The following is a 17,593-nucleotide window of genomic DNA, read 5'->3' as shown; positions in this document are numbered from 1 at the left end:
GGCCCAAGAGAGGAAAGAACAAGGACTCACGAACAATCAACGATCTTGGGAGAGATTAGAGGTGATTAGAGTTACGTAGAATGTTTTAGGATTTTGTAAAAAGTGAAAAGCGAAACAGTAAATCTCACTTAATAACTCTAATCGTCTTTAATCAAACCGCGGAAATAATCCCCGTCGGACCGGATACTCGGTTGAGTATAGAGAATACTCGGCCGAGTATCCCTTACTCGGTCGAGTATTACGTTACTCGGCCGAGTATTCCTGGACAGTAGCCTGACCAGAAACACACGATGCATTACTCGGTCAAGTAAGCCCTATTCGGCCGAGTAACAGGACTTAGAAAAGCGTGGTATTATAGTCTTCCCTCCTTAAAAAGAACTTCGTCCCCGAAGTTCATACCATACTCAAAACAAAACCAACAAACACAACACAAATGCTCAACAACAACAACAACAACTACCCCAAGTACCAACAACTCCCACTATACATGACAACACACCCAAATCAAACTCGAAAAGATGACAAAACATAACTATGTGAACCCCAGCTAATCCCAAAAACAACAAAAACAAGCGTGCGACCATCTCCTACCCCCCTTAAAAGACAACGGTTATGTCCTCGTAACCAAACATAACTGATCCAAAAGGTGAGAAAAACGCTCTCGCATCAACTCCTCTGGTTCCCATGTGGCCTCTTCCACATTGTGATTAGTCCAAAGTACTTTTAGTAAGACGGTCTCACCATTCCTTGTCTTGCGCACTTTTCGGTCTAAGATCTCTTTGGGAACCTCCGCATAAGTTAGAGTCACATCTAGCTCTATGTTCTCAACCTCAAGCACATGTGACGGATCACTCACATACTTCCGGAGTTGCGAAACATGAAACACGTTGTGAACTCGATCCAACGATGGTGGTAAAGCTAACCGGTAGACTACTTCACCTATGCGATCTAAGTTCTCATACGGGCCGATAAACTTCTGGCTCAACTTCCCTTTCTTGCCAAACCTCATCACCCCTCGCATAGGTGACGCTTTCAAAAGGACCTTGTCACCTACTGCGAAATCAATGTCCCTGCGGTGCAAATCTGTATAACTCTTTTGGCGGTCTTGAGCTGCTTTCATCTTTTGACGAATCATGTGAACTTGCTCAATCATATCCTTCACCATCTGTGGTCCTAAAACCACTATCTCTGCACTGTCGTCTCAACAAACTGGACTCCTGCACTTCCTGCCATACAAAGCCTCAAACGGTGTCATCCCAATGCTGGTGTGATAGCTGTTGTTGTATGAAAACTCAATTAATCAAGTCAAGCCTATCTTCCCAACTTCCACCAAACTTCATGGCACAAGCTCTCAACATGTCCTCCAAGGTCTTGATAGTCCTCTCAGTCTGACCATCTGTCGCAGGATGAAAAGCTGTACTCATCTTTAAGGTAGTTCCCATCAAATCCTGCAACTCCTGCCAAAACCGTGATATAAACCTCGCATCTCCATCTGACACTATGTCCTTTGGCACTCCATGTAACCGAAACACATGCTTCCTATAACCCAAGGCTAATTGTTTCTTAGTCCAAGTATCCTTCATCGGAATGAAGTGAGCTGACTTTGTTAAACGATCGACGATCACCCAAATCATATTGTTATCTTGCTGAGTCCTTGGTAACCCCACGATAAAGTCGATAGAGATCGACTCTCACTTCCACTCTGCACCTCAAGTGACTGAATCTTACCTTGTGGTCTACGTTGCTCACCTTTTACTCTCTGGCAAGTTAGACACTTGGCCACGAACTCGGCCACATCTTTCTTCATATTAGGCCACCAAAACGTTTTCTTTAGGTCCTTATAAAGCTTTTTACCCCCTGGGTGAACTGAATAATGAGTACAATGAGCCTCCGTCATGATCACCCTTTTCAAGTCCGCATCACTAGGAACACACCATCTCCCATCAAAACGAACACTCCCATCTGTGTGGATAGAAAACCTCAAAACCATGCCACTCTCTACTCTTGATTTCCATTCTTGAATCTTTGGACCGAGCTCTTGTTTCCTCTTTATGTCATCATACAAGTCTGGTTCAATCGTCAAGTCCCCGATGGCATCCCCTTTTCGAAACCTATGAATCCCCATCTTGGACATCTCATCCCTCAGCTTCAACAAGGACATAGTTCTACATAACGAATGTACACTCTTTCTACTCAAAGCATCTGCCACAACATTGGCCTTACCCTCGTCTCAATTATTTGCTTACCTTTTTTATTGATAACAGTTAGCCCATGCAGGAATTGATCGTACATCTTTAGTGGGTTGCGTGTGAGCACGGTCGGCTCATGGTGCTGTTATGATGGTGTTCGGAATCAGGATTGGGCTGCTCGTTATGAGGACAAGTAGGTGACGCGGTTGATGCATCGGAGTGGTCGTGGTGCACGAAAATAATCAGGGGTGGAGTTGGTGAATTTTAATGGTGGTGAGGTTGATTGATGGGATGAGATGATGGTAGATAGACCGAATAAAGACAGATGAAATGTTACAAGTTACAACAGTGAACAACAATTAGTCAGGGCCGTCGGGACATTTTCGAGGCCCTTTACAAAATTTTAAAAGTGGCCCCTAATTATTTTTATATATTATATATAAAACAAGTCTTTACCTATTCAATAAAATTTTATGTGAACTTCGTATTACTAATTATTTTGGACTCAAATATTCATTTTTAAATTTGTAACATTTATTGAAAGTTATATTTAATATGCATTATATTAATGTAAATTTTAGAAGATAACAAAAGTTGCAAGGCCTTACTTTATGTTAATTTGGCTCACAAACTAGTGAAAATTGTTACTTACCACCTAATATTTATCGTATTTTACAAACTACCACCTTGTATTTCGTTTATTACAAGCAACCGCCTACATTACACTGTATATATCCGAACTCCCACCACATTTTATTCTGAATCATCATTTTATTCAAGTCCTGACTCGTTAAGTTAATATATTATAGAAAGACCAAAATACCCCTATTTAAAAATACACTCAAACCCCATGCTAACACCTAAAAGCTAGTAATATAGTACTTAGAAAGACGTATGTCTCACCATCTAACCACCACCCCTACTGAACCACCACCTCATTTACGGAAAACTTCAAAACCTCACCCTTCTCTTCAAAACTACTAATAAACCTCCCGAAAACCACAACCCCGACCTATGAAACCGTCTTCACCACCCAGAAAAACCACCACCTCGTTTATTGCTGACCGTTGACCTTACCTTAGATTGTTGTAGACCGTGGTGAACCGACCATCCTAGGTATTTCTCTCTATATTTGCTTTAATTATTTCCTACGCCTAATTTCTCTTCCTTGCATTACTTTAGTTTTAGTAAACAAATCAAACCCCCAATTTCGTGACTTGGACATACTATAATTTGCAAATAGAACACAATTGTCTCCATGTGGATACGATCCCGACTTTCTCTACTGCATTAGTTTAGGCCAATTGGTTTATCTTTGATAGGTGTGCGATTTAGCTTGTCAGTGCCTGTGGGATCAGATGTTCCGTGTTTGATCTTTGAGGTTACGTCTGCGTACCATGAATAGAAAACAATAGCATTCCTTTGCATATGTAAATAAAGCTCTATGGAATGAGCTTCGAGCCTACTGTTCTACTGATCCCTATATTGTTTTAGGGGACTTCAATATTGTTAGGTGTCCAGAAGAAAAAAGAAGCCATAATCCTCATGTACTTCTTGAGATGCAGGAGTTTAATGCTTGTCTATCTTCTTGCTCACTTGATGACATGGCTAGTACTGGTAGTGATCTGACTTGGACTAACAAGCAAGATGCTTCTACAAGGGTTTGGTCAAAACTTGACCGAGTGTTGGTTAATCCTCATTGGTTCTCTTCTTTTCCTACTTCTTATGCTCATTTCATGGAAATGGGTGTCTCTGGCCATTCTCCTGTCCTTGTATTTGCTTCTGAGGATTACAGAGTGGCTAGGAGATTTAGCTTCCTTAATAGTTGGGTAGATCATCCTGACTATACTGTTAAAAATGCTTGGTGTTCTTCAAAGGCTGGTAGTCCCTCTTTCTGTTTCTTTGAGAAACTTAAGAATGTTAAACATGCTCTTACTGGTTTGCACAAAAAATAGCTTTAGTTAGATTCAGATTAGAGTCAAGGATGCTAAGCAAAATCTCCTCAACTGCCAATCCAAACTTTGGTCTGATCCTTTTTCCACAGCTCTTATCCAGGAGGAGAGGAGCAGAATTGTTGAGTTTACAAGATTAAAATCTGCTGAGTTAGCTATGCTCTCCCAAAGGGCTAAACTTATGCATATTCAGCATGGTGATAGCTATACAAAATATTTTCTTACAAAAATAAATGAAAGGAAGCATCAACAAATCATTGGGGCTGTTCAGGATAAGCAAGGAGTACTTCGGCTGGGCTTGGACAAAGTCAGCTTTGCCTTTCGTCAAGAGTACTACTCTGATCTTCTTGGTAATGAAAAAGATATTCCTAAACTTAATTCTTCCTTTCTAGGTAAAGGAGCACAGGTCTCTCCTATGCACCACTCTTCCCTTACTCATCCAGTCTCTTGTCAAGAGATTAAGAAAGCTGTTTTCAGCATTGACTTTGGGAGTAGTCCTGGGATTGATGTCTTCTTATCTGGGTTTTTTAAATCTGCTTGGCATATCATTGGTTCTGACTTTTGCTCTGTTGTTCAGTGTTTTTTCAAGACTGGTCACATGCCCAAGCAGGCCAACTCTACTCTCATCTCCTTAATTCCTAAAAAAATGGTTGCTACTTCAGTTATGGATTATAGACCTATTTCTTGTTGCACTGTCTTTTCCAAAGCTATCAGTAAGGTCCTTACTAATAGGCTGCAACAAGTCCTTCCCACCATAATAGGAGAAGAGCAAGCTGCTTTTATTAAGGGTAGAAATATCTTTGAGAACATTATGATGTCCCAGCTCCTAGTCAAAGGGCATTCTAGGAAAAATGTCTCTCCTAGATGTCTTATCAAACTGGACATTAGGAAGGCATTTGACACTCTTCAATGGGGTTTCATACTAGCATGTTGGTAGTCTTTGGTTTCCCTTCTTTATTCATCAAATGGGTGATGGGCTGTATTACTAACACTGGTACTCTTTCAAGATCAATGGAGGAGTGTCTGGTTTCTTTCCTAGAAAAAGTGGCATCAGGCAAGGAGATCCCTTATCTTCTTATCTCTTTGCCTTGAGCATAGATGTCCTTTCTAGATACTTGAGAGCGCTCCGTCATAAGGAGTCTGTTTCTTTTCATTCCAAATGTAGCAAAGTCAACTTTACTCATCTAGTATTTGCATATGATCTGATGATTTTTGTCAGGGGGGATGTCCCATCTGTTTTAGCAGTGAAGGATGCCTTATCAAATTTTGCTGAGCTCTCTGGGTTACTGCTAATGTTGATAAGACCAGCATCAATTTTGGAGGAGTCTATTAATGTAAAGCAGGCTATCCTCTTAGCTACTAGTTTTTCTTAGGGTTCCTTTCCATTCAGATATTTAGGTATCCCCCTAACTGATTCAAGAACAACTGCTGCTCTCTTTGATCCTTTTATTACCTAAGTTCAGAATGCTTGCCAGCACTGGACTTCCAAACTTCTCTCCTATATTGGTAGGGTTCACTTGATTAATTCTGTAGTGTTTGGTCTTGAGAATTTCTGGTCCTCTTGCATTATGTTGCCTATGGCTGTTGTCAAAAATCTCAACAAGTCCTGCAAGGATTTTTTTTGGGGATGCTCTGATGGTCACAGGAAAATGGTTTTTAAAAGTTGGAAGCACATATGCTCACCATGGGAGAGTGAAGGATTCAACATCAAGGATGCTGCTCTTTGGAACATTTCCTTTCTCCTTAAATGGGTATGGAAGCTTTCCATTTCTCCTGAGGGTCTTTGGGCTAGATGGCGTGCTAGTTATACTCTAAAGCATCAGGACATCTGGACTATTAACAGTAAGGATTGGTTTTCCACTAGTTTTAAAGGTATTCTCAAAGCTCGAGACAGCTTCAATGCTCTGACTGGTAGTGCTCAGTCCTTTAAAGCTCTTTTAAACAGTTGGGCAAAGGGAACTGCTCTTCATCCAGGTATAGTATACAAGTTTCTGAGAGCTAGCCCTTCTGCAAATCCCTGGACTAAGGGTTTAGCTTGTACTGGTATTATTCCTAGTACCAGAAATATCTGCTCTTTGGCTGCCTAGCACCAGTTGGCTATAGTTGATAACATCAAAAGCAGGGGTTTCCAGTTTGTTAATCGTTGAGTTCTCTGTGAGCAGCAGGAAAAAACTCATGATCATATTTTTTTTCCAATGTCCCTTCTCAGTTGTTGTATGGTCTGGTAATATGGCCTGGATGGGAATCAATCGTGCTGGCCAGGTTCTCCCTCAGGAATTGGCCACTACTATAACTTGTACAAGAACTGATAGATGGAAAAAGGCATGGTTTCACATATCCTTGGCAGCTGTGGTGTATCAGATCTGGCAGGAGAGAAATGTTAGGATCTTTCAGCAATTTTAGACTAGTGCTGCTGAACTTGTTCGTAGAATTCAGTATCTTGTTGCTATTAGGGTGATGATGAAATCATCTATAGCTTAAATCATGCTTCTATTCTTAGTTGTTTAAATAGTTAGCTTTTCCACTATTTGATCTCTCCTAGTGTACTCCCTACTGGTTATTGCTTTTGCAAAATGTAATTTCCTTTCAATTTGAAATGAAATGATAATTCTTTGCAAAAAAAAAAAAAACAAAAAAAAAAGATGGGGGAAAGAATTGAAGTTAGACTCTATATGATTACACTTACATCTACAGACCGAGCTTTTAATTCCACATCATCCTCGACTCCTGGTGGTAGTTCAATCTGAATAAACGTTTTACTGAATGATAACTAGGGCACGGAAGAGCAGTGTAGCACGGGTTTAACAGAGTCACTGATAGTACTATCCTTTATTTATCAGCAAAACAATAGAGGACTTATCAAGGCACCGCGGATACTTCACCTGGGACCTAGTTTGCCGACCCAAGCCCCCGATCGCCACCTCGCCTTTTATCCTTCTCACAAGTGTTTTATCATCATAATGCTTGATCAACGGAAGATCGTGCGGGCAGCTTTGACCGCGGAAATCATACCGCTGAAAGTAGGTGATCATGAGGAAAGGGATACATCCGTTCAAATTCTTAGGCCTCTTCAGAGAGTCTTCACCAGCTTTCACAATATTATCTATCAGGTAAGTACACCAGTCGAGTTGCAGGATGGAATTCACATCTTGTATAGCCCTTAAAAACTTTAAGTCTATACCATTATTTTTCGTAGGGGTGAGGAACGAGGACATACTGAGCAACACAAAGAGCCGGCAAAATTGATCATCTCCCTTTGTATCAGCCTCAATTTCGTCGAATACCATAAAGGGATTGAACTAGACGCTTTCGTTACTTCATATTTTTCCCTTCAACTGTCTTTCAACGCCTTATTCTCAGGGTTGTTAGAATCTTTCTGAGGCCCAGTTCGTACCAGTGGAAAAGGCTTGGGGCCAATTGGTATAAAAAAACAGTCATATACGCCGTGCTTACTGACCATAACCTCTTTCTTCCTGAACGCCTGAAACAGATACGACCCATCCGAGAAGGCATTGAGAAATAAGGGTGCATGTTTAATTGGGAAACTGCAAATCTTAAGATCCAAAAGACCGCCAAACTCAGTTCACTGTACAATAGCTATCTGAGCTTCATTAAGTTTTTCAATCAAGTTAACAAGCCTAAAGGGTCGACACGAGACCGTGGTATCAGACAAACGAGGAACAACGACGAGGTTCTCTTTATATAGTTTATCTCGTTCTATTCTTTTATCAATTTTAATAAAAGTAGCTATGTACAAGTTACGAAATAACATAGTAATAGACATTTGGTGAGACAATGGATTCGATGATGTCAGTGAAAATGAAGATGAAGATGAAAGTGACGAGGAGGATGATAATATGGAAATAGATGGTTAGAAAAAAAATGTAAAATGTAATTTGTTTTTTTTTATTGTAATGTATCGTAGTAGTTGTAAAAATAATTAATATATATAAAGCGTAAAAATTTTATAAGTTCAGTTCGACTTTTATAAGTTCAGTTCAACTCTTATACATTCAGTTCAGCTCTTATAAGTTCAGTTCAGCTCTTTATAAGTTCAGTTCAGTTCAGCAAATAGAAGTCCAAAAGAACAGAGCCTAAGTCCTTTAACTTATAAATGTAGCAAATTGGCCCCATAAATTTTTCTTAATGTAACCACATATCTCATTTTTAAGAATGAAATTTACTAAATTAAATATTTTACTATTATTAAACGACAAAATTATTGAACAAATATTAATCCTAAAACTCCTAATTATTAGAAAGCATGTTCAAATATTTTTCTTAATTTATTTTGGTTGAAAAATATTTATAATATGATATTTTTTAGTGAAGTTACAACTAAATTTTTCGTTGAATATGTAAATATTGTATTTAATTTTTAATATTTATTTTTAAAATGATTTTTATAGTCGAAAATAAGAGTTTTAGTTTAAAAATGATAGAAAACTTGATTTGTGCTTAATTGCATATTTTTGGATATTTATGGGACTAATTTGCTACAAGTGAAACTTAAGAAATTAATTTACACATAATACATAAGTTATGGAGTAATTTGCTACATTCCCGGATTTTTAACTCCCAAACAACAGGCAACAAATAGAGGTATACTCCACTTCATCGACCTTTCTTACGCTCTTCGGTGGTACTCTAAAAGAGCTCAGCATTACTTGTTGGAAATTTATCGGATGTCGCCGATAAAATAGCTCGGCATGACTCCACACCCCGCCGACCCCGGTTATAAACAAACAGTGTTTCCCTATAATCAGTCGCAGGCCCTCTGCTCTACCAAACCAGTAAAACGTTCCAACAAATTAATTAACACGGGAATGTCACACCACCAAATCTCAATATACAAAGGGGAATCAATGTGCTCATTAATCCCCTCAAATATTGTTGAAAAATAAGGCGAAACTCGACCTTCTCACAGCCAACTAAAACTATTTTCTCAAATTAATCCTCAAATACAAATATGGTATTTAAAGTGACCAGAAAGTAGGAAATATAATTACCAAACAAATTTATCGATGATAAAGTAAGCAGTAAGACAATGGATTATGAAACCAGCATCGACAACTTGTATATTTGAATAATGAGTATTTATTCGCTTTATAATTTTCTTTCCTGTTATTATAAGAATGATGGATCAAAGGATTATGAAGCAGAAACTATCATAAAGTGAAATTGTTTTAATTCATCATCACGGATACATTCAGCAAGAACAAAAAGTGGAGTTCAAAATATTTACAGATTGTACGACTCTACCATTAGGGTTTCAGAGTTCAGCGACAATATGAGAGAAAACCACTTGATCGATGTCAGCTTTACCTTACAACACTGTCAAAACATCCAGAGCCGCAATAGCAGTAGTTCTGCAACATATGCATAAATGAAATTATGTCAGGGCAGGCTATTCATGTTTACATAAAAATAAATCATTAGAACTCTTAAGGCCTGAAAAACTTCTGACTAGGGGCAAAGTTACATATGCCTGAACATCAAAGGCGGTTTTCTGCAAGTCTTGATTGGGTCAACAACAGTGATCACAAGGTAGCAGAGATAGAACTAACAATACCAATAGAACATGGAACAGCTCAGGATTTTTAAGAATTGATCAGTCAGTTAAGAAAACGACCAAAAGGCTATAAGATTAGCTGCATTAGCTTCTTCGGGCAATGCAGTACAGGCAATGACTTAAACACAACTATTCTTGAACTCTAAGAAGTGACAAGCTCATGGAAGAGTTTTCACATCAGCTTTTTTAGGATGAGTCATGAGTAGTATGTGGTGTATGTAGGTCAATCAGAATTCAAACTAAACCTATGTTATGATAATAACTTATCAGCGTCTATCAATGTAAAGAATACCAGAGTATCGTGTGCTCATGACACAAATGAAATCAAACCGCGAAGCTAAAGGCACTAGAAGAGTGAGCAGGTTCAGGAATCAGGATAGCATACCCCCATTAAAAACATGGTATACCAATGCTTTATCGATTATTGTTGAAATCTCAGTATAGAGATATTGAGGATTAAATGTAATAGATATGGACACAACCACCAAGTAACGAAAATTCCTAAATTTACAGCCCAGGAGATTAAATATTTTGATTTGGCAAAGAAATAGTATACTTTATACAAGGACGATTTTTTAGTCATAGCTATCATGATTATCATCAGTTTATTACACTAAGTAATTACCACAAACAGTATCCAAGAGGTTTCTTTGTAGAAGTTAGTAAAAATGGACAAGAGTAAGCCTGGATACAGGCACTGATGATAGAGGAAGTGTTGAAGCATTGCATCATGGTACTAATAAAACATATGTATTCAAGAAACAAAATCCAAAAACAGACTCCACCATTATTGATATCATAACCCCCAGTGTCCCCCACAACATTACCTTCTGGTTAGAGAGACAAGCCAGCAAAAAGCAACTCTAACTCTTCTTCCTGTGAAGCAGATCTCTGAATAAAAAACCAAGAAACAAACATGTGAATCAGCAATAATATTCTACCGCAAAACTGTGATACTCTGACTCTCCGACACAGTGTCACATGTGTCGGAGTGTCGGATAGGGCTATTTTGAGCAAAGTTTCCTATTTTGTGGTCTAAAGTGAAGTGTCGAAGTATCGTGTACTGTGGGACACGCGACACGGCGAGTGTCGAGTAACATTTAAGTACATAACTGCAAAATAGTCAACTTTCAAGGGAAAGAGTTGTCACAGATCAGCATTCAGATAAAGGATTTTAAAAGGTGGATAAGTGCCAATAGTAATTTATCTACATGGGCTAATAAGACAATGTAATGTTATCATTTTCAAGATTAATGACAGCAAATCCTTATAAATTGGTGCTGTGGTAGTTCAATTCATTTTCATTTTCAAGATTAATGTTATCACCGTCATTTTCATTTCAACAAAAATTCTACCTCAGCTAAAGTTTCTCACTTTATCATTGAAGGTGACGTACTCTAAACTTGAGTAACAAAGACAGAAAGCTCTCAAGTGTCATGCAGAAAGAAACCGTAAACCTTCAAACAAAAGAAGTGCGGAGTAATAATTATCACAGCTCCTCATCAAAAGAGACATAAGCCTCTCAGCAAACTCAAGTAATGAGTGACGACTAAAGTAAAAACAAAAAACAAATAAGTAGTGGAAAAAGAAATCAGAGAAGACTCACGCCAAAATTTATTTTTTAACCAACGTTACATGGAGCACGTATTGTTTGCTTCAACATGAGAAAAAAAATATATACAGGACTAGGTTGACTGATCAACATTCCAAAAGGCAGTACATTATTTGCCAGAAATATTATAAACATCACTATATTCCTTACCGTAGTCAAAAACAGAAACAATTTTTTCCAGATATCACAAGTATAGTAAATCAGTTTTCTCCGCCTACACAGCCATGACGATGAGATAGGCATACATACATAATCACCAACTTAAGAGTTGGGAACATGAACATAATTACCTGAATGGACATAAGCTGCAGTATTTTGTTAAGAACTCGGATGCGATGAGTGGCATAGCTACTATTGACAGGAAGCTGATGCATCCGCCTCATCTCTTCTTGGACCGTCACCTTCTTCCCCTCTTCCCCCATTTGTTTCCATTGACTTCTTGAGTTAGTGGCCACTTCACAGCTCTCAGGCATGGGAGAGGCCTTTTGACCTTCAAAATTATTGAGAGGATCCAGTGTTTTGAGTCTGTATTCCAGTTGATTGACAAAATGAAAGTTACACAAGCGTATGACAGAATGGTAGCATGAAAGAGTGCAGCACAAGGCAATGTGATAGCATACTTTGATACCAATATCAACAACTGACATCAACCTTACATCATAAAGCATGTGTCTAGCCAAACACTGATTCTTTCAGAAATTTAAGACAGCCAAAGTGACGAGTACAGTATGGTCGTAAGATGGCAAGAATGCATAATAAGGTAGACACTGATGGACCCTCATTACCACAACAACAACAACAAAATCAGAGCCTTAATCCCAAAATGAGTTGGGGTCGGCTGACATGAATCATCCTTTAGAACCGTCCATGGGTGAACGCACACCTCAAAATGCGAATAGAAAAGGGAAAATGAAAAACAAAAGGGAGCGCGAAAATGTAATGCAAAGTAAGGTAAACTTACAGGTTTTAAAATCGAATTCCGGATTTCTTTTATAAAAACTTAAAATTTAAATCGAGAGAAAAGATTAAAACGATTTTGAAAACCGAAATAGAATTAAGGATCCGGAATGCCTTAAAAGTAAACCAAGTAAAATATATAAGAAAGTGGTTGATAAAAAAAAGTGTAATAAAGGAGAGAAGAACAAATAATTTAATTTTTTAAAATTAAATAAAAACACTAAATATGTCAAAAAAAATCAAATACTAAAAATCCACATGTATCCTTTCCCTCCATTACCAATTGAACAATAAACTAACCATGCATTTTGAAAAAATCAAAAGTCATAATAGCTTAGATAAGTTTACAATGCAACGAATTATAAAGCGGAAATTATTTTTCAAAAAGTGAAGTGAAGAGTATACAGTATACCATCCGTAGGCCTTAATACAAAGGGATAATTCACGTGGTGCCCCTGAGGTTTGGCTTAATTCACGTGGTACCCCTGCCTTTAATAATGTGCACATGGTGCCCCTGAACTTTCAGTTTAGTGCACCATCTACCCTTATTTATTTTTCTGTTATAACGACGTTAGTTTGGCCTCACATTTCATTTTATACAACCATATCTTTACTATCTTCTTCAATCACACCTCCCCTGCCAGTCCATGTTATCCTTGGTAATGCCGAAACCGAACCCCAAGCAGTAGCAGCAACACCGACATCAGCAGCCCCCGGGTTCAATCCCGCGAACTCGGAATCATAACCCGAGCCCAGTTTGTGTTCACTCATCTCGGAAGCAAAACCCGAACCCGGAACCAAGGCGCGCCTCCTGCTCCTCCATTCAACGTGCTCCCTCCTCCATTCACACCAACGGCAACATGCAGCCTATCACCTCCATTATCAATCAATTCATCACCTTAATTGCAGCACCTTTACGACACCTCAACCAAGCTCGCCATCATTCTCGCTACACCACGAGCAGCAGCCAACAACGAGCAACGAGCAACGAGCAACGTGCAGCTTCCGTTGCTAAATTTCGACATCGCTTTGCAGCTCCAATCTTCGACAACTACTCAAGCCACCGCAGCTCTTGCCCCAACTTAACACGAAACCACAACATCGCAAGCATCAACTCAGGCAACCATGACGCAACCATGACGCAGACCGAACTCCTCGTAATCGCCATATTAACCACCTGTGACCTCCGCCGTTCTCGCCGGGTGTCTTCGCTCTCCTAATTGAGGATTGGATTAATTTGGTTTGTAATTAACTAGAATTAGTGCTGATTACGAGGAGGAGGAGAACAAAGTAGAGCTAAGTTGATGGTTAATATGGCGGTTTTCAATGGAAACCATGAATTAATGCCCATAAATCCAATCCGCCATCATTAATTTGGTTTGTAATTAACTTTGTTCTTTCTCGATTTTCAATGGAAACCATGAATTAGTGCTGCTAGCATCAAAGGGAATCAACTCAAAATCATGACCTCTGGCATCAAATTCAGAACCCATAAATCTCTCAGGCTCAGATGAATAAGGGGTTTCCCATAAATCGGATTGTAAATTAGTTCTACCATTGCCCATTCCATGATGCAACCTTAAATGAGCCACAAAAAAAAGGTTGCACCACCGTTCTCCGTCGCCACAGACTTGCACAACCAAGCCGTGACCACCATGGCTCCGTATTTCAACCGTCACCACCAGTTCAGGCGAACCCATATACGCAACCACCATCAAACAACCCAACCCATGATTTGAATGTGGTACCGAAACCCAATACCGATTGACAACCTCAATCTCGTCCACCAAGGGCGATTTATTGACCTGATTAATGAAGACAACACTTTCAACGAAGACGCAGAAGGGCGATTTAATTGACAATGAAGGCGATTTAATTGTTCTTCAGGGGCGATTTGGAATGGATTCAATAATCATTGTAGTTTTGTTTTGTCTTTATGAGGAAGTGGTAGAGTTGTATTTAGTTTATTAGTTTATGAGGGAAATAAGAGGGAAAGGTAAGGATATGAGGGAAAAGGCAAGGAACTTAACACCGTTATAACAGAAAAATAAATAAGGGCAGATGGTGCACTAAACTGAAAGTTCAGGGGCACCATGTGCACATTCTTAAAGGCAGGGGTACCACGTGAATTAAGTCAAACCTCAGGGGCACCACGTGAATTATCCCTAATACAAACCTCTACCCAAGGGTGACAGGATAAATAGTCTCAAATGTGTGCTACAACTTCCTCTTTTTGCAAAAGGCACTGATAGAGCAGAATTTAAAACATCAACCACGTCGATAACCAATAATAAACTAAACGTGCATTTTGACAAGTTAAAACTCATATTAGCTTAAAACAATAAATTAATTTTTTACAATATGACTCGTACAAAGTGAAACTAAGTTTGTCAAGTATGAAGTGCCGAGTGTACAACTGTACACTATACGATACATAGACCTTAATAAAAATTTCTGCCAAGGCAACAGCATAAATAGGTTTGCCACAAATTCCCAATTTTGTAGAAGGCACTGATAGAGCAAAACTTATCAACTACAACCACGAGTGAAAAAACCAAAGCAGTTACTGGATAGCGAAGATAAAGTTCCTTAAGACTTGGACGACCTGTTTGCTATCACATTGTACATGTAGAAATGGGAATAGAAAACTTCACAAATCAGGTAGAATTATAAAGATGGTTGAATCAATAAGGGTGTCCAAACACCGCCAAAATAGTTGGTATAAAAGTACACAGTCATTGATAGAAAAGGAAATGTATGAAGAAAGTTGAAGCTTCCCCCCACCAACTCATTATCTTCATTCTGAAAATCATTAAGATTCTATTGAAAATAGACCGTAACTCCAACATCATGGGTGATAAGCTAATAATCTCAGACAAAGTACTCTCAGAACTCAACAAAACCTCAATACTCTCAAGAATTAGCACAGACTTGCAATTGCATTCGTGAATCAACCTTAATTAGGCAAACTATGGTAATTGCATGCGGGAGAGTTCAATACCACATACTACTAGTTTCTTCATGTCCTAGAAAAAAAAAGAGTCAAGTAAAGATAGACACGCCATTTACATGAGTTCTTCCTCTTGCACTACCTTTGACAATACCAAAAAGACGCATAACCCTTGCAAACCCTTAAAAATATTATTTTCTTAGGTTTTACATACACCTCAAAATCTAAAATTTTCACCTTCAAACATTCAAATAAGGGCAATAATTATCCTGTTGCATCGTTTCTTACATGACCAAACCACCTTTAGGTAATTCTCCCGCGTCTTACATACCCAAGATGAAACTCTTACTTCCTCTCTAGTCACTTCATCCTTTTTTTATGGCCAAACAGCAAAAGCAGCTCATGTATCTTTGTCAAATTCATATTGTGGCGCAAATTTTTTTTGTCTTGTAACCATGGATGCATAACTTCTGAGCAGTAGACATTTGAGTGACGTCTGAAATCTTTTTAGAAAGTAAATCCATAAATCAAATGCTTCCAGCTATACCGCTCCAGAGGATAACATTCCACACCTTCACTTACGTTAAAAATATTCGGAAAAAAAAATATGATTTGCCCCAAAAAAAGCTCTTCATATCACATCCCCAGTTCCATAGGAGGTTCCTTAGAAAGATCTAGAAAGAACAAATGGAAAACATGGAAGATGCCAAGGTAATGTAAGGTAATGGTCGTTGATGCTTCACCAATGGAGGGATAAACTAAGCTCTATATTTTGCCAAGCTCAAAGGTACTACATGATAAAATACGAGTATCATATTCTACGTACTATCTATTTCCTTGGATAAGATATTATGTACCAAACTTATCGTTTTTGCGAAGATGTGGTACTGACTGTTGATAGAACACAAATTCACAAACCCAATTGGTCCATCAGTCGCTTGGTGTAAGAGAAAATCCCAACAGCGAGAAACACACACTTAAACATTGCTTTCGCACAATGGAGCTTTATTTCAACGATTACAAATCTAATAGTTGCGACATAAAAGCATCATTGTTACCATAGATTACTAATTCCATTGACCCCTTTTCAGCTCTCACTACAATCCCCACCCCCGGAATTACTCAATACATTACAGCATTCCAAAATCCAAGTCATTATACATACAATCACATGCCATCTTAAGGATAGCAAAATTTAAACCAGGCAACAAAAACACCGTCTCACTTAAAAAGTTAATCCCTCCGTGCCGTCTCATCATTTGTTTAACTTTGATTAAAATACCTCTCCAAAAATAGAAAAGGTAAACAAAAAATTATTCAGACGGAGGGAGTATATCATCCTAAGACTAACGGATGATAGCTGAAGCGAATACATACGCAGTACACCAAATGAAACTTGGATACAAATCAGCCAACTACAGCATCATACAGATTATCAACTGTTAAAGTATCGAAAATTCGAGAATTTGACGAAGTTTCTAGCTTTACCTTCAAACGATAACAATAATATTGATAAGCATATAATTCAGTTTGTTAATTGCGACGGCACAACCAAATATATGGATATTTTATAGTACTACTTCAAAGGTATTTGGTCCATCTCAATCATTTGTTTATTTATTTTAGGTGTATTTTAATCGAAAGATAAACAAATAATCGAGACGGAATTTATGAGGAAAAGATAAAGATAGGAAAACCTGTGTAGAATTGATGCAGCAGAAAAGTAATGGGGGCTGTAAACAGGCAACAGTCCTGTTGATTGTTCTGCCTATAAATGCAACTTCTCCAGTACTTTATTTTTAGATTCCCTCAGATGAAACACAATTAGGGGTTATAGATGATTAATTGGTTAAAATTAGTTAGACCATGCCAAAGTAAGGTCAATTGTTAGGTCATGACTTTGTTTGGTCACATTAATCACTATTCATAATGAAAATTATGGTGACCTCTGGGGAGAAGAGGTCAATTTGTGACCTTTGGTGGAGCAATTTGACCTACCTCATGACCTTATATGTGGAGTCGTAAAGATATGTGATTGGTCGACAATATTAATAATTAATAAAAAATATATATATGAAAATGTGATATAATGTGGAGAGATGTAATTGGTTGGAAAGTAAAAAATGATTGGGTTGATGGCATAGGTCGTGACCTTCTGCTTTGGAGAGTGAAAGTGGGTCAAGATAAATAAAGTGGGATTAAGAGTAAAACCGGGTCGCGACCTAATTAGCGCAACCTCTGCTTGGGGATGGTCTTATAGGGTTTTTCATAACTACTACGGAGTACTTTTGCAGTGTTTAAATAATTTTCGTTTAAAAACTATTACTTAAATAGTCAAATCAGACAATAGTCAAATCTAAT

The 17,593-nt window shown here is 38.3% G+C and overlaps 2 protein-coding genes across 2 annotated transcripts; one reads left to right on the top strand and one right to left on the bottom strand.

The window, feature by feature from the left end:
* The first annotated feature begins 2,339 nt into the window (after positions 1-2,339).
* LOC141620459 (uncharacterized) lies at positions 2,340-6,228 on the top strand. The gene is made up of 6 exons (XM_074437323.1): positions 2,340-2,382; positions 3,684-4,127; positions 4,234-5,033; positions 5,149-5,279; positions 5,361-5,475; positions 5,605-6,228. The coding sequence occupies exons 1-6, from the start codon at positions 2,340-2,342 to the stop codon at positions 6,226-6,228; spliced, it is 2,157 nt and encodes a 718-aa protein (XP_074293424.1).
* Positions 6,229-9,292: 3,064 nt separating this feature from the next.
* On the bottom strand, positions 9,293-17,011 carry LOC141617357 (uncharacterized). The gene is made up of 4 exons (XM_074434545.1): positions 16,930-17,011; positions 11,616-11,815; positions 10,541-10,604; positions 9,293-9,510 (listed from the first exon to the last, which is right to left on the bottom strand). The coding sequence occupies exons 2-3, from the start codon at positions 11,796-11,798 to the stop codon at positions 10,548-10,550; spliced, it is 240 nt and encodes a 79-aa protein (XP_074290646.1). The 5' UTR covers positions 11,799-11,815; positions 16,930-17,011; the 3' UTR covers positions 9,293-9,510; positions 10,541-10,547.
* Positions 17,012-17,593: the final 582 nt, after the last annotated feature.

Source organism: Silene latifolia, chromosome X, assembly GCF_048544455.1.
Source record: "Silene latifolia isolate original U9 population chromosome X, ASM4854445v1, whole genome shotgun sequence".
NCBI classification, from domain to species: Eukaryota; Viridiplantae; Streptophyta; class Magnoliopsida; order Caryophyllales; family Caryophyllaceae; genus Silene; species Silene latifolia.
This window is presented reverse-complemented; position numbering and strand designations above follow the sequence as displayed.

Bases quoted from the DNA above. Each gene is read 5' to 3' on its own strand.
- LOC141620459 (XM_074437323.1), top strand. From the start codon at position 2,340: ATGGTGTTCGGAATCAGGATTGGGCTGCTCGTTATGAGGACAA. The intron at 2,383-3,683 runs GTAGGTGACGCG...ATATTGTTTTAG, and splicing joins GCTGCTCGTTATGAGGACAA to GGGACTTCAATATTGTTAGG. The intron at 5,476-5,604 runs GTAAAGCAGGCT...ACCTAAGTTCAG, and splicing joins TTTTGGAGGAGTCTATTAAT to AATGCTTGCCAGCACTGGAC.
- LOC141617357 (XM_074434545.1), bottom strand. From the start codon at position 11,798: ATGCCTGAGAGCTGTGAAGTGGCCACTAACTCAAGAAGTCAATGGAAA. The intron at 10,605-11,615 runs GTAATTATGTTC...TTTTTTATTCAG, and splicing joins TGCAGCTTATGTCCATTCAG to AGATCTGCTTCACAGGAAGA.